This window comes from Nymphaea colorata, chromosome 6, assembly GCF_008831285.2.
Source record: "Nymphaea colorata isolate Beijing-Zhang1983 chromosome 6, ASM883128v2, whole genome shotgun sequence".
Taxonomy (NCBI): Eukaryota; Viridiplantae; Streptophyta; class Magnoliopsida; order Nymphaeales; family Nymphaeaceae; genus Nymphaea; species Nymphaea colorata.
The window spans coordinates 10383228-10410911 of NC_045143.1; the positions used below are offsets into that span (position 1 = coordinate 10383228).

The 27684-nt window shown below is 38.6% G+C and overlaps 1 protein-coding gene across 1 annotated transcript; it reads right to left on the reverse strand.

Annotated features, from left to right (window-relative positions):
* Positions 1 to 27648, reverse strand: LOC116255794 (protein RNA-directed DNA methylation 3). The gene is made up of 16 exons (XM_031631806.2): positions 27413 to 27648; positions 24853 to 25094; positions 24622 to 24777; positions 24386 to 24544; positions 24224 to 24307; positions 18524 to 18594; positions 18030 to 18437; positions 17874 to 17922; positions 17652 to 17807; positions 17385 to 17528; positions 17191 to 17308; positions 16951 to 17106; positions 16801 to 16855; positions 4473 to 4512; positions 4197 to 4269; positions 1 to 3692 (listed from the first exon to the last, which is right to left on the reverse strand). Exons 1-16 carry the CDS (start codon positions 27600 to 27602, stop codon positions 220 to 222), a joined length of 5574 nt encoding a protein of 1857 aa, XP_031487666.1. The 5' UTR covers positions 27603 to 27648; the 3' UTR covers positions 1 to 219.
* Between the last annotated feature and the right edge of the window lie 36 nt (positions 27649 to 27684).

The window sequence follows — 27684 nt, forward strand, 5'->3', positions numbered from 1 at the left end:
TGACAAGGAGAAAACGCAGAATGAAAATTGAACAAAAGATGAATCCGGAAACTTTTTCTAAGTTCCTCTCGGCTTGCAAAAGTAAAACACAAAAGGATCAAATGAAAAAAAGGAACTAGATACTTACATTATTTACAACCGTGGACAAAATTTTCACCAATCTTGACAACCCAAGACATTTTGCAGTTAAACCATCATGAGTAAATATATACGCAGGCATCACCATCCACTGCCTCCATTTCCATCTTTTGTTTCGTCCGAAGCACCAGGTGCTGATGACCACGAGCTCCAGGATCCTGATCCATTACCACCTTGGTCTGTTCTGTTCCATTGCTGGTTCCCACCTTGATTTTGAGACTCCGTCTTCCTTCCCTGGTCATCATTTGTTTGGCCTGAACCACCACTTGCTGTGGACCATGAGCCCCACGATCCTGATTTATGACTACCTTCATCTGCTCTGTTCCATCGCTGGTTTCCACCAAGGCTTTCGGGCTCCACTGCCTTGCTCCAATTTCGTGGTTGACCAGAGTCATCATCTCTATTCCAATTTCTTGTGTATGGCCCTCGTCCCCTGAAATCCCTGCCATTCCCATCAGGTCCGCTTCGCCGACCACCCCTACCAAATCTATCAAATGATCCTCTTCCTCTTCCTCTTCCACCCCTGCCATTCCCATCAGATGGACCTCTTCCTAAGATACCCCTGCCATCTGCACGAGATGGCCCTCTTCCCCTGCCAGGATAACCTGTCCGACCACCCTCACCAAACCTGGGTGCGTTCCATCCCTCAGACCCATCTTCATGCATAGCTTTTGAATCTTCTCCAGTTTCAGCCGACTGTTGCCAATTATTTACTTTTTCCCAACTTGTTGGGACAGAATCTTTCCAATCACTATAACTTTTAGTCAGGTTTGAGGTTGACTTCCAACCATCTGACTTGTTTGTACTAACAATTTCTGCCTTCTCCCAGCTCTGAGATCCAGATGATGCATTTGCTTTGCCCCAACCATGCACCTCATTAGTATTTGCACGAGCAGCATTCTCCCAACCCTCCGAAGCTTTACCCCAGCCACCTGATGAGCTGCCCCGACTCTGAGAGCCGCACAACTTGTCATATCCACATTGCCCTTTTGAACTTTCATCAGTAGAATCCTTCCCAACCTCGACGTCCCCCCAACCACCTGATGCATTGCCTTTTGCATTTTCTGTTTTGTCCCGATGCTGAAATCCAAAAGACTTTTCCAAACCACAGGCCTCGTTCATTTTTGTATCGACAGCACCATTCCTATCTGCTGGACATTTACCCCAAACATCTGATGCATCCCCACCTGAGTTTTCTTTTTTGTCCCAACTTTGAGATGCAGAATGCTTACCCCAAGCACCATCGTCCTTCCCACTTCTATCAACAGCACGGTTCCCAGTTTCTGTATCTACCCTTGAAGCATCTGCAGCATTCCCACCTGCATTTCCATTTTTCTCCCAACTCTGAGATTCAGAAGAGACACCCCCACCAACCTGCTTCCCTGTATCAGCAGTACCTTCTCCAGCTTTTTCCCAACAATCTAATGCATTTCTATTTGCAGAGTCTGCATCCTTCCAACTCTGAGATGCAGACAATGCACAATTCTGAGATCCAGAAGACATACCCCAATTAACAGCCTCCTTACTTGCATCAGCAGAGGTATCCTTATTGTCTGCAGCTTTTCCCCAGCCATCTGATGCATTTCCATCTCCAGATTCTGTGTTCTTCCGCCTCTGAGATGCAGATGAAATACTCCAACCACCTGCTTCCTGGTTCAACGTGTTCCTATCTGCAGATTCTGGTTCCTCCCAGGTTTGAGATCGTGATGACATTCTCCAACTACCTGCATCCTTTCCACTTGCATCAGCAGTAGTGCTTTTGCTCTTGGAAGAGTTTCCCCAACCAACTAATCTGTCGCTGCCTCCAGTTTCAGTTCCCCCCCAGCTCCCACCCCCACCACCTGCTTGGTTCCCACTTGCATCAGTATCATTTTCCCAAGCTTGACTTTGTTGGCCACTGCCACATGGATACCCAGAGTTCTTGGTATCACAAAGTTCCATTGTAGTTTGACTTGTGCTAACTGTGGTTTGCTGACCCCATGCATTGTCTGCCTTGCTCCAACCCTGTGACTGAGATCCAGAAGAATCCCATGTTTTCCAGTGTTGAGATGCCTGATCTGCATTAGCACTTTTTCCTTTATCCCACGTACCTTCCACTTTCTTCCAATGCCCAGATTGGTTTTCACGGTCATTTTTTTCATTTTTCTGCCAACCTCCTAATTGATGCCCATGAAAACTATTGGTATTGTCTGAGCTATCTGTTCTTGGTTTTCTCCAATTGTCTGCTCGGTCACCTCTTCCATTCCATCTCCCATGGCCTCGACCCCTTCCTGGTGCCCTTTCCCTCCTCTGATGATCTTGCCTACATTCATTCCCATGATTTGATCTATTCCAACCTACATATTCATTGCCACCAATTGATCTTGATTCAGACCAACCAGCTGATTTCTGCCAACTACTGCCACCTTGACTGCTTTGATTGCAACCACCGTGCCAGTTGTCAGCCTGATTTGCACTTGCATCAGTCTGTTTGCCCCAACCACCTGAATCCTTATCCGAGCAGCCAACAACATCTTCTCGCTTGTTCCATTGGTCTTTTGGCCTGTCCCAGCCACCAAGCAGCTTTGTAGTGGCACCCTTATCTTCCTGTTGACTACCAGAGGACTTTGACCAGATATCACCTTGATTTCCTTCTGTGATCTCTGCTTTGTCCCAACCACTACCTTGACCTGAGCTTGCATCTTTCTCTTTGTCCTGAACACCCCAGCAATCAGTCTGACCTCCAGCAGCATCGGTCAGTTTGTTCCATGTATTTGATGGCTTGTTGCAAGGAGCATCTTGACTCCAATTTGTTCCCTTCTCTTTAGCTCGACCGCTACCATGGAAATCAACCTGATCTTCATCAGCAACTCCTGCCTTGTCCTGCGGTTCATTCCAACCATCACAATGACTTCTGCTTGTGCTTCCCATTTTGGAATCCCAACCTCGTGTAGGTTTTCCCCAGCACTGAGCTTGATCATCAATCCCAGTTTGTGCTTTTTCCAAAGTCTGTGTCTTCGCATCACTTTGATCTCCCCTGCTAGCCCAACCACCTGCAGCTTTGCCCCAACTACATGTTCCACCACAATCTGGAACTTCCTTCTTATCCCAACTCTGCCTCTTATCATCACTCGCCTTTTTTACATCTCCTTCATTGTTCCAGCCACCTGCATCTCTTGTCCAGCTGTCTGCCTGACCACAAGCTGTCGCTTCTTCTTTGTCCCACTGGTTTGTTGGTTGCTTCCAATTTTGTGCTTTATCATCACTATTGTTTTTTCTTCCATCCCCCTCATTTGCCCATCCACCTACATCTTTTCCCCAGCTGTCACTGCATGTCGTACCATCTGTCTTATTCCTTTGAGTTGCAGGCTTGCCCCAACCATCCACCTGATCAGTAGACATAACTTCTGTATCATTCCACTGCATTGCGGGTCTGTTCCAGCTATCATTATGGTTCTGGCTTGCATCTTTCTTTTCATTCCAGCCATCTAAAGGTTGTTCTGAGCCATTACTCTGAGACACGGCTCTAACTTCTCCCCATGAATCTAAGGTTGTTTTAGTAGTCTGTTGTTCACCTTCAAGAAAGCAGACATATTTTGTTGATGTCAGAATGTGTTAAAAGTCTAATCTAAGTCATCGTCACAAATAACGTCTCGGAGTTTTAAACAGCAAGGCTTTTCTTTGGTATAATACGGTGAGCTTGAAAAAAAACGAAAAAATACAGTAAATTTTTAAAAATTTTAAAAAACTAAACATGGGGGAAAAAATAAAATAAGTGAGAAACTAATAACACAAACATCAAAAAATAAGTAGATTTGCAACAAATAAAAAATGAAAAATGAAAAAAAAAACTGTTTGACATTAAAAAAACTGAAAAAAAATGAAAAAACTGACAAAAAAACGCAAAACAGACGCGTTAAAAACACATTTTTTTCGTTTTAACGTTTTTTTTTTCAAAAAACACTTTTTTTTTAGTTTTAAATGGCTAGTTAATTTATCGTGTCTTTTTCAAAGATAACACGTTTTCTGTGACTATGAATCCAACAAAATGTGGTTCACCTTCATGGCTCCCAACATACCTGCGCTACAAATGGTCCTCTGATCTGGAAGCTTCCATGATAAACCAGGCGTATTTGCATCATCAGCACCAGGCTTTACAAGAAGTCATCCATAACACAGAAAAAAGAGGGAAAAAATGAAAATCACATAGCAGCTATACCAAGATATAACTCAACTACAATACAAAGAAAACAGTAAAGATAACATGTGTGGGTCAGACAGCAAACTTTTATGAAGGCAGAATACAACATTAAACAGAAGGTTCAAGATACTGCAACAAACCAAAATAAACTAACCAAATTTGAAGAGGCCAAAGGGATACCAGTCCACTCATCCCTGGAAGATATCAAAGATAATCCATAATCAATAGCAGTGACAGAACATTAGGAAACCTCAACAGGCATTACGCAAGTTCACTTATTCTATATAAGAGAAAGACCTTGTAACATAAGAGGGCATTTTGTCAACAATATAGGACAGATTGACAAAACAAAGAACATGATGGTTCAGCTGTCTGGGATGGTAGTGTATAAGAATCATGGAGGCTCCTCCAATGCTGATTCTCAGGACCTCCCATCCACATCTTGTATCTGTCTAAGGAACATTATGCCACAGAGGTGCTGGGTGCAGGTGCAGTGGTTTATATATATATATATATATGAAATACACAAGCAACAAGTAAAAAGTAACTAAGATCGAGAGATAACTTGATATCATGTAGAAGTAAAAAGCAAGTTATAGTGGCTAGATCGAGAATATAGAGCTATATCTTAGACAGCAACTAAGATGACATGGATAAAATCTACGCTCATAATTTGGGTGTTTCATTAGATCTTCCCATCTATGTTGTTAAGGCGCCCAGGTGCTGCCTAGCAGGGCCAGGGACTGGCACCTAGGCAGGCCTCGGCAAAAAAGGCAGCCAATTTTTTTTTAGTTATGTTAATATGTCAAGTTATTTTGATTAACTATTACTAATATTTGAAATGTAGAGAGTAGTAATATAACAAGCATAATCAACTTAAACAATCACAAATTAATTGTTGACTTCATCGAGTATGTAAAAATCAATAAAAGAAGTTTAACATTACTCATTAAATGTAATCAATCTAATACAAGAAACAAAAAAAAATACTAATAAATCTAGTCTCGAGAAGAAGGAATGTAAATCTGCAAGAAGGCTTTAATCCATCTCTAATTAAAAGAAATACATAATATAATAAAAAAGACTAATAATACATAATAGTATACATATAAGTACACAACAGAAATGTATACATATAAGTACATAACCATACCAACGTATACATATAACAGGTATCACAATACTACATATTATATAACAGGCAAACAGTATATACATATAATAGGTTGATGCAATACTACATAACAGGTGTAACAAACTGTACATAATAGTATATACATATAACATGTATTGCAAATTTGCAATACATATAACAGGAATAACAAATTGTTACAATACAATTTAACATAACAGTATATACATATATAACTATATGTATAAGTATGTAAACGCTTGGGCATGACGCCTACAAGGAATCTTTTTTGGCTATTGATTTTTTTCAAGATGGATGCTTGAAAAAAAAATCAAGGAGGAAAAGTTGTTAAGTAATGTTATATGACCTCATCGATTTTCCCTCAGCCATCCATCTTGAAAACCAACAATCAAGGCAAGTCCTTACAAGTATAACACCTAAAAGGTCACGTACCTACCAACTTCTATGTATATGTATATATATTATATAGGGATTCAATGTTGTCGTGTTGGATGTTGCGATATGATTAACATCTAAAAATTTGTTGCTAAAAAACGGTGACCAAATTCATATTAGGCGCGGTAATGATGGTTTATATGCATTGCCACAAACATCATTCTTGGAAAAATATCGGCAAGGTTTTTCTCAAGTATTTTTTGGCCAAGCTGTTTCCTTGAGAAATTTAAAAAAAAAAATATCTCGACATATTTTAAAAATAAAATATCCTAAAAATTAAAATAAAATCAAGCAAACAAAAAACTAACAGAAAAGTGAAAAAAAAATCACGAGAAATTCATGCGATATTCATTTTTGCAGAGCTTTTCTCGATATTTTTGTTTTACTTGTTTTTTTCACAAATATTGCAAAATTTTTTAAAATCTCCTGCTATTTGTGACAATGGTTTATAATGACTTTAGTGACAATTTATGATTTCTTAGCTGTGGATTTTAAAAATTTAACCATCCGGCAACTATCTGGCACACTGCAGCATCCACTTTATATATATATATATATATATATATATATATATATATATATATATGTTTATTTATTTATTTACTTACTTATATGTACGCATTCTGCAGATTCTGTGTGTGTTTACATAAAATATATACAGAAACATATTATAAACACAGAAAGATGTTCATGCTTTAGATAGAAAGAAAAAGAGTAATACAAAATATAGGCTGGATGCAGGTGAAGGACAAGCCAATTAAAAAAAGAGGTTGGAGATAGGTTAAATGAAAGATATTAAAAAGAAATCTAAATAAATTTTACATTTGATGGTCCAAAACATACTTCTCCTAACAAAGCCGGTGTCCCTTGTTGATGCCGGTGCCCTCTGTTGATGCCGGTGCCTTTTTTTGTTGCTGCCGACTGGTTCGTGATCATGGCAGTGTCTTCCTCTTCAACCGTCAACATTGATCAGACTGAACTCGGGGCTTATAGAACTGAGAATGTTCCAGTTCAGGTCATTACCATTTGCCTTACCAAGGAAAACTATCTTCATTGGTCTGCTGCCATCACTATGGGTATTGCTGGTCGAGGCTGTATTGCCTATGTGAATGGGAGTAAGGTTGAACCTGTTGCAACTAGTATGGCTTGGGATACTTGGTTTCTTGAGGACAACCAGGTGAAAACTTGGATTGTCAATTCGGTGTCATATGATATTCAACCTCATTCTTCGTAAGAAGACTGCGAGGGATATGTAGATTATTTTGGAACAAATGTATGGCTAGAAGAAGAGGAAGGTTCATGTGTATCAACTGTGTATCAACTGATGAAGGATGTGTATGCTCTAAGGCAAGGGGATCTCTCGGTCGCAGATTTCTATGCAACACTAAAATCCAAATGGGAGGATCTTGACTACCATTCAGATGATACTTGGAATTGTCCTCAAGACCAGATGCATTATGTGGCCAAAGAGTTGAGAATAGGATATTTCTATTCTTATCCAGACTAAACAATGAATTCGAAAATATAAGGAGTCAGATCCTTAATTCTGAAGAATCATTCAGTATTGAAGATGTTTACTCCTGTGTTGAAGCTAAAGAGCAAAGGCGTCTAGTCAAAAGTGGCAGAAAGGGGGATCACATGTCACATAATGAACGGTCAGCCTTGGTTAGTCGTGCCTCTATGGGAATTGTCTGTCCTCCTGGAAATGTACACACTGCAAGAAACTAGGTCACACTATGGAGTTTTGCTGGGACCTGCATCCTGAAAAGAAGAATAGTAGGGGGAGGTCTTTTGATGGGAAGAAGTCTGTCTCTAATGCAACAAACTCTAGTGAAGGCAAAGCTTCTATCTCTGCTGAACAGATTCGTGAGCTTCGAGCATATTTGAGTCAGATTGATATTGGTCAGGTCAAAGCGTCAGATGATGTGAAGGTCAATCATGCACTGGCTATTTCGGGTGAGAAAGGTAATTCTTGCATGGGAGAGTGGATTGTTAACAGTGGTGCCACTCATCACATGATTGGCAATCCTAAGCTTTTCATGAATATAAGCTAACTTCTGGGAAGGAACATGTCTCTCATGTCGATGGTTTCTTTACATCTGTGGCAGGAAAAGGGGGTCTTTCTTTGTTAAACAATTTTTTAGTGCATGAAGCCTTACATGTTCCCCATCTTCCCTTGAATCTTTTATCTGTTAGTAAGATTACAAAGGAGTCGAACTGTGAACTTATATTCTCTGCAAATCGTTGTGTTTTGCAGGACTTGGTGACAGGAAAGAAGATTGAGATTGGTTTGGTGTTTGAAGGCTTATATCGACTCCCTATCTGCGTGGCCATAGCTCCTATGACAACAGTTAGCAGGACCGAGAAGAAGAGGGAAGAGTGTCATCAGCTTTTTTTGTATTGGCATGAATGCCTTAGTCATCTCCCTTTTGGAATTTTAAAACAGTTGTTTCCTAATTTATGTTCTAATTGGAACATTTGTATGTTATCTTGTGATGTGTGTCAGTTTGCTAAACATGTTAGGGTTTCGTATCCCATTTCAAATAGTTGTGCTCAATGTTATCTGTATCGTACGATACGGACGCGTATCATATGATACGTATCGTATAAGTTAAGAAAACCTATACGAAACACTATTTAAATACGATACACATACGTATCGTACGCGTATCGTATGAATCGTGCGATACGGTGACCGTATCGCACGATACAGGGGTGAACTCGGGCCCCTTTTTTTGCGTCTTATTTTGAAACGGACGCTCCTCTCTCTCTCTTTTCTTGTTTCTTAATGCTGCTAGAGACGTGGGAGGGAGAGATTTTCTCCATTGCATCAAGATTTGCGATACGGTCACCGTATCGCACGATACAGGGGTGAACTCGGGCCCCTTTTTTTGCGTCTTATTTTGAAACGGACGCTCCTCTCTCTCTCTTTTCTTGTTTCTTAACGCTGCTAGAGACGTGGGAGGGAGAGATTTTCTCCATTGCATCAAGATTTGCCGGTGAAGAAGCTTCCTTTCTCATTGTGGGGAGTCTTGGGACGGTGGTAAGCTTGGAGAAAGAGGGTTTTTTGGTTTTTAACACCAAGAAAGTAAGAAATAAGTCATTTTTGCCATTGAATCGTTCGTTTGTCTTATTTCCTACATTTATTTGTATGTTTTTACTTGTTTTGTGAAGATATAATGTCGGATCCTGCATGGCAGTGGTGTACAAGGGTGAATCCAAAAGATAAATTAAGAGTTAAATGCAATTATTGTAAGCAAATCATATCAGGAGGGATCTCTCGCTTTAAACACCATATAGTTGGTACACACAGCGATGTGGCTCAATGCAATGGCTCCCAAGAGAACCCATTGTCAGCGTATGTAAAGCACCAGTGTCAGGAGCTTCTTGATACGGTGAAAGCAAGTAGGAATGAAAAGGAAATGGAAGATGCATAGAAAGAATATAGGGACCCACATGAAAAGGAAGAAAGTGAAGGTGAAGATGTTCAGCTTGAAGAAGAAGATGTTGGTGTCAGTTTGGGAACAGCTAAAGGTAAAGGCATCATGCATGGAGGTGGTTCTTCTGCAACTGCAACCAGAAAAAAAAGAGATGCAAATATAAGTTCAGTTTCACGAGGACGTGGCAGGAGTCATAGTGATCGTACTGGTGGTGGTAGAGTACCTACTATGAGGTCGAGCAATATGTCTGGTTCGATCAAGAATTTTTTTCCCAATTATACTGCTGTTGGTGCTCAGCCTGAGATTCATATAGCCATGCAATCAAAAGATATTGTTGAAGCAGCAGATGAAACCATAGGAAGGTGGTTCTATGATGCATCCATTCACTTCAATGCAACAAACTCTTATCATTATCAGCCTATAGCAGATGCGATTGCTAGTGTAGGGCGAGGGTATAAAACGCCCTCTTTTCATAAATTGCGAGGTAAAATTCTCAACAATATAGTTAGAGATGTGAAGTTATATTGTGATGAACTAAAATTGAGTTGGAAAGCTACATGATGCAGTGTAATGGCAGATGGGTGGACAGACATCAAGAACAGAACATTGGTAAACTTCCTTGTATATTGCCCTCTTGGTACTATGTTCTTAAAATCTGTTGATTTGTCTGATACTCCTAAGACTGCTGATGTGTTGTTTGGGATTTTTGATAAAGTTATAGAAGAAGTTGGGCCTGAAAATGTCGTACAATTTATCACTGATAATGCAGCAAATTATAAAGCTGCAGGTGAAATGTTAGCAGCACGATATGGGACATTTTATTGGAGTCCATGTGCTGCTCACTGTGTAAATCTTATGCTTCAGGATCTTGGTGAAAGAGATGATATGAAGTTGACAGTTCATAGATGCCAAGAAATCACGAAGTTTATTTATAATCATGCTTATGTCTTGAATTTGATGAGGAAATTCATAAATGGGGCTGAATTGATTCGACCTGCACAAACACGGTTTGCTACAAATGTTTTGACTGTGCAGGGTATAGTCAAGCAAAGAACTTCTCTCAGGCATATGTTTTCAAGTGATGATTGGGTTGCATATCCACATGCCTATAAAAGAAAGGCAACGACAGTTGTGGATACCATCTTCGATGCTGACTTTTGGGAATCATGTGTGCACTTATTGAAGATTTGTGTACCTCTAGTGAAAGTCCTCAGATTAGTTGATAGTGAAGATAGACCTTCTATTGGATATTTATATGAGTCTATGGACAGAGCCAAGGAGGCCATTAGAGATAATATGAAGGGGAAAAAGAAGTTGTACATGCCTATATGGAAGATTATAGATGAAAGGTGGTCAGGACAACTTCATCGCCCACTTCATGCAGCAGCCTACTACATAAATCCTGCTATTAGATATCTTCCCACTTTTAAGAAAGACAGGGAGGTCGAGTATGGCATGTTGGATTGTATTGATGTATTAGTAAGTGATAGTAAAGAACAAGACGTTATCCATATGTCGATCAACAAATATGATACGGCTTCTGGTACCATGGCGAGAGACACAGCAGTTCGATGCAGGACAACGCATCCAGGTATTGGAAAAAGAGACGTTATACTTTTTTTTTTTTTGTTTAGCTTTTATTCTACCTTCTCACATATTTATTCTGACAACATTTTTACTTTCCATCTATTATTAGATTTGTGGTGGGAAAGGTTTGGGCCTGATTGCCCAGAATTAAGGAAGCTTGCAATTAGAATCCTCAGCCAAACATGTAGTGCAACTGGATGTGAAAGAAATTGGAGTGTATTTCAACACATCCACAGTAAGAAGAGGAACAGGCTGAAACATAAAAGGTTGAATGACTTAGTTTACGTTCGTTACAATATGAAGTTGAGACAAAGGTAAACATTTGTTATACAAAATAGCAAATTCTAATATATATTTTAATCTCTAACAATTTGTTCAATTTTTCTCTTGTTAGGCAACTACAAACAACATCTATGAGGAAGCATCACAATCAATATGATCGTATCTTCATTGACCATTTTGATATATTAGATTCTTGGGTTGAAGAAGAACCATCTGCAATAACTTGATGAGGACGATCTTGATTTTTTGAACGTTGAAGGAGCAGCAGAGATTATTGATGAAGGAGAGGCTGGGGGAGAGCAATGGAATGTTGGTGACATTCCATTTGCAATAGAGGGGATAGAAGAAGCAGTTAATGAAGAAAATAAAGATGATGATGAAGAATGAAGATGATGATGCAAATGACGATTGACGATGCTTTTTGTTTTGAGTTTTGAAAACTATGTCAATATGTTCTGAGTTTTGACTTCTGAACTTATGAATTGTGATGTAATTGAATACTCTTAGGTTGCTTAGTATGTTATTTTGTTTTTTGAATGTTTGATTTCTTATTTTGGAATCTCTTGTTCATATGCATACTTCATAGGTCATACTTCATATACATGAATGATGAATATTCCTTTAAATACATTTTTCTTGAATTTTTCTGATTTTTACTAGTTTTTTCGGATTTTTTTAGAATTTTTCTGATTTTTCTAGAATTTTTCGGATTTTTTTAGAATTTTTTACAAATTAAAAAATTAATTTTACGATACGTTACAATACATTTACAATACGTTACGATACGGCGTATAGGTCGGCCCGACCAATACACAATACGATACGGCAGTGATAACATTGGTCGTGCTAATAAAGCTTTCTCCCTAATTCATTCTGATGTGTGGGGGCCTTCGAAAATTCATTCTCGTGGTGGTTTTCAGTATTTTATAACTTTCATAGATGATTACTCAAGGAGTACCTTTGTCTACCTGTTGAAAGATCGTAGCGAAGTGCCTCATGTTATAGAAACTTTCATCCTCCTAGTAGAAAACCAGTATGGTGGCTCTGTCAAGACTTTTTGGTCTGATAATGTTCGTGAGTATATGTGTCAAACCGTTGAGGATTCCCTTTGAAAAAGGGGGATTGTTCATGAGACATCGTGCAGCTATACACCTCCTCAAAATGGGGTTGTTGAGAGAAAAAATCGTCAGTTGCTTAATGTTACCAGAGCTCTATTGTTTCAAAGGAATCTTCCAAAACGTTATTGGGGAGATGTTGTTGCCACTAGTGCATACTTGATTAACCGCATGCCTAGTCAAGTGTTAAATGAACGATCACCACACTCTATGCTTCCAATGATTAGTCAACTCTTTCATCTTCCCCCTAGTGTCTTTGGATGTGTTTGTTTCATTCATGATCACAACCCCAATGTGAGAAAACTTGATCCCAAGTCAATTAAGGAAATATTTATTGGGTATTCTCCTACTCAAAAGGGGTGTAAATGTCTAGATCCCACCACTGGTCGTGTTCACGTTACCAAGGATGTCACATTCTTGAAACATGTCTTCTATTTTGGTGAAAATCCTCTTCAGGGGGAGATGTCAAGGGAAGAGTATTCTCCAAGTCAGGAAATTCAGTTTACAGATTTTTTGGACTACAGGCGCGAAGAAAATTCATCTGCTGAGGTGCCTGAAAAGGAGAAAAATGGAGAGTCTACTGAGGTGCTTGAACAGGAGAGGAATGGAGAGTGTTCTACTGAGACGAAAAATGAATGCAATCGTTTGTTTGGGCAGGTGTACTCTAAGAGAAGAGATTGTACAGATAAGGTGACTGATGGTGAGAATTCTACTCTGAATCTCAATCCTACTTCTTTCCTGGATGACTCAAGTCGTGCTCAGGAGCAACTTGTTGAGGAAGATAGACAGATAGGAACTGAAAAGGAGGACCTTCCCATTGCCCTAAAGAAAGGTGTCAGGTCATGTACTCAACACTCCATTGGTAACTGTGTGTCTTATTCTAAATTAAGTACTGATTACAAATGTTTTGTATCCTCTTTGTCTGTGGCTGTGATTCCCAAGAATGTTACAGAGGCTCAGAATGATCCTAAGTGGACTCATGCTATGCAAGAAGAGATGGAAGCCTTGGGCAGAAACCAAACATGTGAAGTGGTAAAGATTCCTGAAGCGGCTCATCTGGTTGGGTCCAAGTGGATCTACATCATTAAGTACAGACCAGATGGGAACGTTGAGAGGTACAAAGCTCGTCTGGTGGCCAAGGGGTTCAATCAAAAATATGGCATCAACTACTTAGAGACGTTTGCTCTTGTTGCGAAGATGAAGACTGTTAGAGTTATTATTTCTTTAGCAGTATTGAATGGTTGGAAGATGTGCCAACTTGACGTTAAAAATGTCATTCTCATCAGAGATCTTGAAGAAGAAGTGTATATGTGTATGCCCCCCGGTTTTGTGAGACCTGAAAAATGTTGTAAACTGAAAAAGGCTTTGTATAGGCTTAAACAGTCTCTCCGAGCATGGTTTGAACGTCTTAGACTTGTAATGAGAAAACATGGCTACAAACAAGGAAATTGAGATCATACCCTGTTTGTAAAGAGGATGGAGGGCAAGGTTACTCTTTTGTTATTTTATGTTGACGATATGATCGTTACAGGTGATGATGAAGAAGAAATAGCAAGATTAAAGGGTTTACTATCTCCTGAATTTGATCTCAAGGACCTTGGCAAACTAAAGTATTTTCTTGGCATTGAAATTGTCAGATCAGGAACGAGTCTTGTGCTAAATCAAAGGAAGTATACCTTGGATCTACTGAAGGAGACAGGGAAATTAAGGTGCAGACCGGCTTCCACTCCTTTGGATGCTGGACACAAACTCAGTAGTAAAGATGGAGAACCTCTTTGTGAAGAAGCTAAGGGGGGATATCAATGTCTAGTTGGTAGATTGATATAGCTCACTCTGACTAGACCGGATATCACCTTTGTTGTAAATGTGATGAGTCAGTTCATGCACGCGCCTATGGATGCTCACTTGAAGGCTCTAGACAAAATCTTGTGTTACTTGAAGAAGAATCTAGGCAAGGGACTTCTATATGTGAAACAATGGTCTATTGAGATTGAAGGGCATTTAGATGCAGACTGGGCAGGCTGCGTTGATACTAGAAAATCTACTTCAGAATACTGCATCTACTTGGGGGGAAATCTAGTTGTTTGGAGAAGCAAAAGACAAGACGTTCGCTCTCGCTCGAGTGCAGAGGCTGAGTATAGGGTTGTTGCTACTGGAGTGTCAGAATTACTGTGGCTGAGGGTCTTGCTGACTACATTGGGATAGAAACTGAAGGGCCTATGAAGATGTATTCTGATAACAAGTCTGCAATCAATCTGGCTAACAATCCGGTGTTACATGACCGAACAAAGCACATTGAGATTGACCATCACTTCATCAGAGAAAGAATTGATGTCAAAGAGTTGATACTACCCTACATGAAGTCTGAAGATCAAACTGCCGATATTATGAATAAAGCCTTACATGTAACTCCATTTGAAAGAAATGTATCCAAGTTGGCCATGTTTGATATGTATGTCCAACTTGAGGGGGAGTGTTGAAGGTTTTCTGTATTCGGGTTTGGGTCTGGACCCGATCCAGTGAGCTCTGGTTTGGGGACTACTTATATCATTGTCAACCCTAATCTTCTATGTCACATAGGTACGGGTGCGGGTACCGATGTGGGTACGGGTACTGACCATTTCCAAAAAACTTGGGTGCGGGGTACGGCCGTATATATAAACAATAAGTAATACTTAGAAAATATGTATCAAAATAAAAAATATACATCAACATAAACAAATAAATAACATAGAAAATATATATCAATGACTCTTGCAGCAGTGTGTTTAAAAAACCTATGAAAAACTTTAAACATATGGACAACCAAGCAGCCCCTTAGTCAAATATGAACATTAATCGAATTTTCACATCTAAAGAATAGAATAAAAAGTAAGGTGGAAAAAATTAAATCAAAGTAAAATTAAGCAGTTTGAATCTATAGGTACCCAAGTGTCAAAGTACCCATTTTGGGTACGGGTACGGCAACACGGGTACGTGGACCTTACTGAGGTACCCATGTGACTTAGCTAATCTTGTGTGTTAAAGAAGTTCTAAGAGAGAGAGAGTCTGACGGCTAGTGGGCACCAGACCTCCTCACCCGTGGTTTTTTCCCTCTCTGTTGAGGGTTCTCGATGTTACATCCGTGTTCGATCTTTATTTCTCGTGTCTCTACTGTTTCAACACATACAACCAAATATAATCCATTCACATTCTTACAAATGGAAAAATAATGCCAAATATAAATAATAAACATATTCTGGTAAAGTATGACCATAGTTCAGGGAGTACCATGAATCAAATGGGCATCTTCCCTTGATTAGGAAAAAAATATAAGATAGTTTGGGCCAATGGGATAAGCTATATATACATAAAGAAGAACTTGAAGTAGCTAACTCACTTCTCGATGAAAGTACACATATCAATGTGAAGCATCACAAATATGGGCAGAAAAATAAGTTTAAATTCAGTTGAATTACAATATAAAAAAGGCAAATACTTGCTATTTGCATGTTCCCTCGGATCATTAATGGGTAAAAACTATATCAGTTGAGAGATCAAGTAGCCACTGAGCATCACGTGAATTCCAAGTATCAAGAATCCCAACAGTCAGTGCCTGCTCACCTGCTCTATGCCCTCCACCTCTGCTTGCTCGGAATAATTCGAGGGAAAAATAAACGAACAAAAGGACAAACCCAAGAAGAATAATGGAACTAAACCCATATGGGAGCTATAATCTACAGCAACAACAGGTAAGCAGAAAATGAGAAAAACATGACATTGTCAGAGAAAAACCATATGATTCTTTGAACAGCACCAGACCCAATTGAAGACCTTGCTTGAATGTGCATACCCCATCTCAGTATATAATGCAGTCTCGTTTGAAAAACAAAACAAAGCCAGTCAGAACTCAGAAGCTTAATCCTCAAAATCTTTTTTTACAGAAATAGCCAACCTAATACGCATAGACCATCAGACCTCCTGAAAATCTAAATATCCTGAAATAACTTAAAATGGCTCATTGTGACAACCATAATCCTGTCCCATCCAATACCAAGTTTTATATCCATGCAAGATAATCAGATTGCATGGAGTTCGTCCAATGAAAAATTATTAAAAAATAAAAATAGGAAAGCAGCCCATAAGTACATCCAAAAACTGAGCAACACCAGCCACCATATCAACTTCTAACAGTTCATATACGGAGATTATTTTTGGTCAACAAGCATGAACACCATCCACGCCATTATTAGCATGTGCGATATCGTTCCTGGCGATCTACTTTAGTCCATCAAGAGTGAAAAAATTATACCACTACAATTTCTGGTTTCTTGGTTGTCAAAAAAGTAAACACTGTGTGGCCCAAAATCACCATTACTTACTGAAAGTTTTAAACATAAACAACAGGTACACAACCTGGAAAATGGACCAAAGAAATTTTGTTCTTGACATCCTAGTTGAAAAATAAAGATCTAGGAAACAAATAGTTACCTGGACACACTGCCATATCCCTTTGCAACAACCACAGTAACATCATCAACCTTAACTGCATCCACATTATTATGCATAAAGTATGAAATATAAGAGATTAAAATCAAAATACATATCACCTTCAAATGTAGGTCAATAAGAAACTCTAACCTTTTACAACTTTCATTTGTGAGTCCAACTTCACAGTGATATCAGAGCGGTATGCATCAAGGACGCGACAAAGGTAGCCTTTTAGTGGCCCAACACGAATGCGCAGAGTTTGACCAACATAGAAGTCCCCATTGGTACTTCTAGATCGGAAACCAGCTGAATAAGCACAGAATAACCAGGAAATCAGTGCTAGATACCAGAATTAGTTTACTTAAAAGCCAGACTAAACCATAATGGTACCCGCAGCTGGACGTTCCCTATGCTGATGAGGACTTTTTGGGGGCTCTTCCGGCTCTGGCTCTGGCTCTGCTGACAGTGATGTTGATGCTTCAAAACCTGGAGGAACAGGCCCAAAAAACTGCAGGGGCCCAAAGATAGGTGAGCATGGGGTGTCCATGAAAGAAAATAAAACACCAATAACTTATGGATCTTACGCTTTCGTCAGATGGACCATGTGAATATTTAATAGCCTCACAGTTCTTTGTTTGGGCACAACAAAAACCATTGGCTTCTATTTGGTTGTTGTCATAGATGAAAAGAATCCCTTGGATAATGTGCTTAACTATCCCTTGCTTACCCTGCAAATTGGAAATTCGGAATGTTTATCATGCACACAAAATGTTAAATCTTAAAATAGAACATTTCAAACTACACATGGGACCTCCAGAGAAAGAAGTTCCAAGCATGTAATGGAACTTGACCTTGAATGGCCCCTTGAGAATTCTCACGACATCATTGAGTGATATGAGATTCGAATTATGGTCCAAAGAAGTAGTCTCTTCTTCCCACTCCTGTTGTTTTATATCCCGCATTGTCACAGTTGTCGTCTCCAATCTTTCACAATTTCCCTTGAGAATCTAGACCAACGAAAATTTCCTTAGGGATATAGTTCACAAGCCAAAGAAAATGCATGCTTCTAGTACCTGAAAGCAGTCACCATCAATACCTATGATAACACCAAATCTCTTCTTCCTGGGTACCAAAAGGGATGGCAAGAAATGAAAAGGCTCAGTGACCAATTAGAAAATACTATCATGAAAAGATGAAGCCAAATTTGAACAAGGACTGTGCTAACTTACTCCAAGAAGACAAGATCAAAGAGTTCCCATTCTCTCATGTCATACGAAACCAATGAACTGCTACCTTTTCCATTATCTACCTTGTTCACCTCCTTGGATTTGTTATTCGCTTTTTCACCAACCAATGAACTGCCTTTTCCATTATCTACTTTGTTCACCTCCTTGGATTTGTTATTCCTTTTTTCACCATATAGCTTAGAGAGCCACAGATCATCCTTTGTTGAAACTCTTTTTGAATCTTTGAATTGCTCAAGCTCAATATCAGAAGGCCGAACATCCCAGCAATTCAGTGATTCAAGTCGCACCTTTTTGTACAAGAAACCATCTTTAAGCGTCAAACCACCAATAGTTTCAAAAACTTCTCCAGTCCTCTGGTTACGTTTTAATTTAACAAATTGCTGCAGCTTCCTTCACAGTAAGAAGATTAAAAATAACCATATAAGTCATAGTCTAAATTGTAAACTTCCTTGAGACAAAGCACAGAAGAGAACTACTCAAGTTCATAAGCGCTAATCAAATGTGGAGCGGGTACAGCAGTTCCTCTCTTTATGTTTTTCTTGCCATCCTGGAAGATAGAATAACAGACAGTATTCCACTGATATATTATTTTTCATATGTATATCAAGCAAGTAATGAGTGAAAATCCAAGAACAGTAACATGTAGACAGTTATTTGGTGAATGATAAATTCAGGCTCAAACAACTGCCAATGTACAAGATATCCAGGTAAGACTGGTAAGCATAGCATACTACTGCACAGAACGCTGCGGCCATTACATACTTGTCGTCTCCATTCATTTACAGATGCTAGCAAAAGCAGAGCCCAAATGTAATATTATGTGTTAGACAAGATGACAAACGAACTAAACAATCAGTCATAAATCCGTTGCTCTTTCAGGAGTAGAAAAGCATTTACAAACTATTCATTTGCATCCCTTCTGAGGAAGACTAAAAGAGCAAGCCTTCATTTTCTTGCTAATTTAAGTAACTCAGTTAACTAGATGCCTGGTTGACTCATCCATGACCATCTAGTCAGAAGGGCCATGGTTCATGAACTGGTCCCTAGGGCCCTAATAGTTGATCACTCAGTAGGTTTGGGTCTTAACACACACATACACACATATTAATTTACTTCCAGACATTCTCTACCATGGTAAACCAGTTCATAACTTCGGACTTTGGATACCAGTAGAAATCAGAATATCCCATTCACAAATACATCAATTTCTCTAGCTATGTCACCTGAGTGTGGGGTGCGGCTGTCGGCATGGCACATCTCAAAAAATTTAGGTGCGGCAGTGCGGGAAGAGTATTTTATTATTATTATTATTATTATTAATTTATTATTATTATTATTATTATTATCTTCTTTTATGGTTTTACCTTCAAAGTTCAAAATAAAAAATTTCAAATTCGAAATTGAAAATAAAAAATTTCAAATATAACAAATTTAAAATTGGATAGTCTGCGTAGCACTTTCAGTCATAAATGGACAAATGTGCATGCACTTGAATAACACAATTACACAAGTACACATTAATTTACACAACCTGATTCATATACAAAAATCAAAATTAATTCAGTTAGTCTCCACCCAGTAGTTTTGAAAGTTTGAAGACCAAGAAAAAAAAGATTCCAATAAAATCAAGCTGATGTTAAGTTATAACCCGACCCACTCCAGGGCTCGGGCCCCTGGTTCGACGGATCCCAACCCCCTAGCAGTTTCGGTTCCAATCCTAAAAAGGCTAGGAACCAGGACAATCATCTCATTAATAGCCTCCCTTTATAAGCCCTTGAAAATCCCTCACAATCTTCGATACGGGACTAAACTTTTGGGGTGTTACAATCCACCCCCCTTAAGGCACACGTGCCCGCGCGTGTGGGACCCCAGGTTCGAGTGCTGAAACCGACTCTGATACCACTATAACAACCTGACCCACTCCTGGGCTCGGGCCCCTGGTTCGACGGATCCCAACCCGCCCCCTAGCAGTTTCGATTCTAATCCTAAAAAGACTAGGAACCAGGACAATCATCTAATTAATAGCCTCCCTTTATAAGCCCTTGAAGATCCCTCACAATCTTCGATACGGGACTAAACTTTTGGGGTGTTACATAAGTAGCTAAAATCAGTTTCATTATTAGGAAAAACTAAAAGAACATACAAGTTTGCCATTTATTTTATATTGTATAACAAATGACAACTAAAAGTAGTTTAAAATTAGTAACAGGACAACGACAAAATTTTCTAACATATATTGCAAAGCACATCTAGGAGGAGTGAGGAAGACGCATGCGAGAGACAAGGGGAGAGGTCGACGTGGGTGGTTGACTTTGTTAAAAATTTAAAAAAAAACCCAAAAAATTGGACGAAAATAGACCGACTCGCATTTGACCGCACCCGACTCGAGTCAAACGCGAGTCGGGTGCGAGTCGGAAAAGGACAATTTTAGTCGGATGCGGTCAGCCGCACCCAGCTCTTGTTTGACTGTTTTGGGTGCGCACCGGAGGCGCACCAGCACCCGCACCGCATCGACGCGGGTGCGAGGCCAAACAGGGCGCACCCTGGTGACTTAGTTCTCTAGTTATCATCATTTACTTCCAGATATTCTCTACCATGCTAAACCACTTCATAACTTCGGACTTTTGATACCATTAGAAATCAGAATATCCCATTCAGAAGTACATCAATTTCTCTAGTTATCATGTTAGATGATCTCAAAAGATGTCAAGCAAGCCTGCTCCAGAAGCAGCATCCCTCTTTGTTGCTTCTGCTGAGTCCTCAATGTAAATCTAGGGAAAGCCTAATACTCAGAAAGACCTTCATCGATTTACCCAGACCATTAACATATTTTCCTTTCTAAGTACCAGAAGTCAAAATGCAAGACTGACCCAATCTTACTGAACAAACATATGACTGCAAGCTGTGACTGCAAGCTGCTGTCCTCAATGTAAATCTAGGGAGAGCCTAATACTTAGAAAGACCTTCATCAATTTGCCCAGACCATTAACATTTTTCTTTGCTAAGTACCAGAAATCAAAATGCAAGACTGACCCAATCTTACTGAATAAACATATGATGAATATCAGTCTGGGAGCAGAGCTTATTAATTTCAGTTACACCTATTTCCCCGGAATGTACTTTTGCAGGCTCAATGCACACATGATATTGCAATAAACATATAAGGTAAAAGCTTCCAACCTTTCTTACACATAGTATGAAGTTTCAAAAGAAAATGCTCCATAAACCTACTGACCATAATCTACTAACCAAAATAAAATATTTTCCTAGGACAAAGGCTACATGGTTAGCGTGGTGATATCTTAATATTTAATAGCATAACAACAAATATGGGCAACGTTTGAGATCATGAAACCTAAGATAGAAAAAAGGTGATCAATTAAAGGGTGACTTCCAATGCAAGCTGCTGGGAGTAGGGCTCCCAACCCAATTAAAGGTGAGTTTCACGACCCAAAATATCTATTCCATAGCCACAAATATCATTCTTGGGTTTCCATTGGCAAGGTCTTTCTCGGGTATTTATCGGCAAAGTCGTTTTTTTATTTTTTTTATTTTTTTTGAAAAATCTTGGGAAAATCTCAAAGTTTAAAAAAAAAATAAAAAATCAAAATGCTAGGTAAAATACAAGAAATGAAAAACTAATAAGTATTGCATTGCATTTAGGACGTTATGTTAAATACTTAAAACAAGAGGAAATAAAACAATGAAGCAAAACTTGAAAAACATAAAAACAGAAAATGAAATAAAAAATAAATGAAAAAATCGGCAAAAAAATAGTAAAAATTTGCGTTAAGATCGTGATAAATTCATTTTTAAAGATTTCTTCAATATATATCGTGATATTTTTTCGTTTTTATCATTTTCCTTATTTTTTTGTTAATATCACGATATTTTCGAAATATCGTGATATTTTGTGGCTATGATCTATTCAAGGTACTGCATTATTATTCTCACATTTCCAAGCTGCAGAACAAAACAAAATCGATCATGATAGTATCACAGTGCTTTGTCAAAAAAAGTGTCATATGTCATATTTTAAGCAATGTTGTAAAAACCGTATCATAAGCCGTATCAGTCTGGCTGTAAGATACGTTGTATCGTAAAATATCGTAACGTATCGTAACCGTATCGTTTTTTTTTAAATAATCAGAAGAAATATAAAAAATTCTCAAAAAATATTAAAAATCAATAAAAATTACCGTATTGTACCTGTATCGTGTCGTATCGTAACCGTATCGTACGATACGGGGAGTGTATCGTATCGTATTTTACGTTCGATATGATACGGCTCTGTATCGTACGATACATACAACACTGATATTTTTAAGTATATCCCCATTTTTTGTTGATGTTATTTTAAGTTAGGCTTTTAACTTTCTTTATGATGGATTCCTCATGTTAAAGCATTGACTAAATATTATTCTTGGGCATTTATTAGCAAGGCTTCTTTTTGGTATTAATTGAAAAACTTGTTCTCCTCAAAAAAATCTCCAGAGTCCAAAAACTTAAAATGTATGAAAATAGAAAGTGTACCACCGTATGAGTTTTTAGCTGAGGTTTTCACACAAGAAGAATAGGCTGAGGATGACTAAAACCTAAGCCACACAGGATAAATGTGATCTGCCCATGTTACCATGTTGGTACACAAGTACGGCCACATGGGCACGGCTGTATTTTAAACATAAAAAATTATATTTTCAGTTTTCAAATTTCATATTTTCTTTAATTTTCATTTCTTTTTTCTCTATTACCTTTCTACCAAGATTCTATATTTTCCTCTCATTTTTTTAACCTTGAGAATTTTTACGGATTCATATATTTACACATACACTCATTCTTGGCCAACTCGACGAGTCAACTCGAGAATCACCCGAGTCGGCTTCAGAACGCCCTCTGATTGGGCTATGAATCAAGACCCAAGCGAGCCAGCACCAAAACTCAGGCGACAAGGCTAAGAATCAGCTAACTTGCTGGACCAGTGACTCGGACCAGAATCGTCCGAGTTTGGTTCAACTGTTTTAAAATGTGAAAATTCATCTTGATTTTTAGCTTTTTAACTATTTATTGTTTTTGTTCTCTTATACAAGTTTTTATTATGGATATGAAAGAAATACTAGCCCAACAATTTGTAAATATATTCTCACCATCAATTTCTAAAGTTCCAGGGGCCCATGGAGAATCAGATAGTTGATATATATATATATATATATATATATATATATATAGACACACACACACACACACACAAAGAGAGAGAAAAAAAAAAGAGAAATAAAAGCTAAGCAAGTGTTATTGTTAGGGTTGTTGATAAATCATAACCAATATCATGTTGCTTTATGCTGGGTGGGGAGGCAGCAGATTACACTACAAGATTACAGTAAAAATATACTATAAAAATTTACGACCTAACCCAACCGAGTCGCCGAATCATCTACTGATCCGAGTCCAATTCTCGGGTTTGTCAACTATGCATACATTGTCCCGTACCCCTGCTCCCAAATTTTCTAAAAGTCATCGTACCTATACACATGTGACTTAGCCTAAAACTGACAAAAGATAAATGGGCATGGCAGGCAATAACAAAAGACTTAAGAAAAGATTATGATTTGAAAATTATAATGCTACCAACCAAACCAAGCATTTAAAATTTTAAACAAACATATAAACTTTTAGATATCCAAATCCAAGTTTTGGAATTCATGTAGAAGCAAATGGATTCTAATTACAGATCTAGTCTGTGTATAGATCTAGTTTCAGTTTCAACGCTAGCTAACTGCACAAGCTTACAATATAAATGTCAGTGACAAGTAAGAAAGACCATCATGGACAATTATCACCAAAAATCATTTATACAATGCAAGGAGAATAGGCAGTTAACCATAATAGTAGTATAATATTGATGAAAAATAATGTGACCTGGAGAAGAACAATAAAAACAATGATGATCCTAACAAAGTTCTTGATTACACAAGGCAGAATGCAATCAACCAGATAAGCAGCAAGGAACCAGTTGTGACAAATACTTGAATCATCATAGTTGCAAAATAAAAAATGAGCAAAAAATCAAATATAAAAATAACCATCTTGAAGCATTTTTCATGTTTTAGTCAAGATACAATGATATGAAGAAAAGCTATTAAGAAGTCATCTAAAATACAAAAGTCTGAAGGGCGTACAGTTTTATTAACAACAGCCTGTAGATCGACCCTTGGGACTAGCTTGATTGTTGCACTTTTACGCCTATCATCCACATCAATAACCTAGAGGACCAAAAGACAAATAAGTAAATATGTGCAAGAAGTCTCTACATGTGAACGTGTATGTTTGACAAACCCTACCTTTGCAAGGTCACCTTTATAAGTTCCATGTTTCACACGCACCAATTCACCTTTCGAAACTTCCATTGATGCTCCACGAACAGAAAATAAGTAAGGAATTTCATTGCTCGGAATACGTATCATTGTATTGGTATATATGCCAAACAGCCCTTTGCATGCCTGGAAATCTATTAAAGGTTAAAACACAAATAGAAAATAAAAAGGAAAACACAGATGTGAAAAAAGAGGATGAGTACCTCCACAATGTCACTATCTCTGTCTGCTTCAAGATAGATATGACCTTTTACATGATCAAGGCAAAAGGCAGACTTTATCTCCATTTTCTTTCCAACAGAATGCAAATCAATGAACTTTTGTATGAGACAGACCACCAACTCCCTTTCATGTCCGCGCTGTTGCAGAAGAATTCCCAAAGATGAAACATATGAAACTAAGATTATAAAAGAAAAAAGAGCTGTACAATATACCGTGCATTTAACTTTCCACATGATGGGACCACCATTGAACTGCATTGTAGAATTTTCTTCATCAGAACCTTTAGTGTCTTCAACATGGGAAACATATTTAGACCCGCGCTTGTATCTCTCCCGGATAAATTTTTCCAATTCTGAATCATTTGCCTCTTCCTCTTTCAAAAGGAACGGAATTTGATTGCTTTTCTGTTGTTCTTCATTATCTTCCAAATCCATTCCATCATTGCTTAAAAAATCTGGAATTCAACATAAAAGCGGAGACAAATATAACGCCAAAAATGCAGGTTGGCAAAACCATGAACCGAAAAAACATAAGAAAAATCATGTGGGAAAAGCTGAATAATTCAAGTCATCCTTCACATCTTGACCATGGATGCAGGTTTTGGAGTAGGTGTTTGAGGGAGGAAAGTAAGGAATATGATTATTCCCAATGGCACAAATCCTTGCAGCTCATAATTCTAACTAAATTAGTGCAGCAAATAACATAGCTGAATGACATTTTTTATTTTTCTCATATTCTAACTGCAAATATGGCTGGAAGTCGAGTTATAAAAGAAATCATTAAGAAGGTTATAAAGTAGCTCAAGGAAGATGGATAGATGAAGAAAAAACAGCAAATGGTCCAAAATGCGACCATGAATTCCCGAGAACCTGCCATACATTGCCAAGCCAAATGAATCAACTCAAGCCATCAAGTGCTAGCAACTGACACATACAATTCTCCTTGAAGGTAACCATGCAATCATGTCAGAATCAAAAGGAAGAATGACTGCTTATCTTAAACAAAACTGGTGCTACTATAAGGTAGGATGTTTAAACTACACCACATAGAGGCACTCTTCATTCTTTCCGAGTTACAATTACACAAGAATATGAATCCATGTCATCCTATAGATAAAGCTCAGATGTTCATTATTTACATATATTTGCAGACCGTAATATTGCAAAAAAACATTTATTTGGATGCAGACTGCAAAAACGGGCTAACCAACAAAGAGGGATACCAGGCCAAACTTGGACTATTTAATAAAATAATATGCCACATGATTTTGTAGCTATGAATCGATATTATAAAGTTGACTACAAATTATGCCCCGACTGAATGCCCATTTATTCTGATCCTTTAACATGCGCAATTTTTTTATTATTATCAAACCAACAGCTATCGCCTAATGGCATTCCATTGATGTCTTACTTGCTGTACCACAATCTAGCAGAAACGGTTGGCTTCCAGGATTATTCTGTAAAAAACAAAGGGGATATTTAGATCATTTTTAAACACTGTTTTGGAGGCAGCTTTTGGAGTGTTTGGGTGAAACCAAAACTAAGTTTCTCTTTCCCCAGAGCGTGTCACCCAAACACAAAATCAGTTTTGAGAAACTCGTTATATATATATATATATATATATATATATATATATATATAACTGGGTTTATAAGAGTGTTCATACAAATGCCCCCTAAAAGTAAAGTATTGATGCAAAAGAAAACCATTCTGACTCTTCTCCAAGCAGCTCAACTGCTTTAAATCAACGTGGCCTTCAGGCATGAAGTCCTCAAAAATTTAACATTACAAGAGCTTCAAAAGAAAAAAACTCAGTAAAAGCAAGAAAAGAATAATCAGGAATGATGCTGTTTGAAAAATGAAAGGTGAAGAAAGCGAACGAGCTTAACTGTGTGTTCCACCACTTAAGACCTAGGGATGGGAAAGAAGGAAAATAACCGTCTCCCATTCCTCTCAGATTATTCATTCACATGAAGCCTCTTCCCTGCTAAGAAGCTAAGTTACGGATATACCATATCGAACTGTGAAGGTTAGCCCATTCTGCGAACTGATCATTCCCATTGATCCCATATAGTTAGAAGGTACACGTTAACCATGGCAGACCGCGTGAAGCCACTTCCACTTGTAGGCTTACGGAGTGCCAACTACCAGAAAAGCGACGAGTTAATGAACCGCTCTTCCCATTTCCCACCTAGTACAGAGAAAAACACACTTCTACTTGAAAACCCTAACAGGAACACATAGCAGGAACTCCATCTCACCTAATTGAGAAACTGCTCAAACTTTCCCTTGCCACCACAAGACACAATGAATTTTCAGCCACACTTCCGAGTTTCTCAGCATACATTGCCCACTTCAACCAACTAGACGGCAGTTATAGTGAATTCCAGCTTTCTTTGAAGCAAAGTAACCATGAAATTAGAACCCTAACTGTAAACAGAATCTGTATATCAGTATCTTGACACCAACTTCGGTATCTATGAACGGGAAACCCCCAATGCCACCCGCTGGCGCTAAATAAACGGCTGCTTATCCAAACGAATATCAGGACATGCAGAAGGAACGAACAATGAGTCGCTTCTAATCTCTCAAAGCACCAACGATATAACAAAAGCATCGCGCATTTATTCCGCAAAGAGAAAAGCAGACCCGCACACCAAAAATGAAAATAAGCGAAATGCAGCACCACGTTCATCAAAACTGGAACCACAAAAGCAACTAGGGTTTCTCCCATTACATGTATGAATGACAAGAACAGCAATAGATTTACCAGAATCGCTATCATCATCCTCGTCGTTATCGTCGTCCACGTTGGCAATGTAATCGAAGAATTGCAGCGCGCCCGACCGCCTGTGTTTCCGAGAGCCAGATGCTTGGCCGTCGGGAGGACGTGAGAACTTCCTCTTGCCGGAAGAAGACTTTGTGGCAATCTCCTTGCCCTTCCCTTTTGGGTCCACCATCTCTGCTTCCTCTCCCTCCCGGAGAGAGTCGGGAAACGCAGGAACGAGCAGGCCGACGATTATTTATACCGCGTCATGGTCT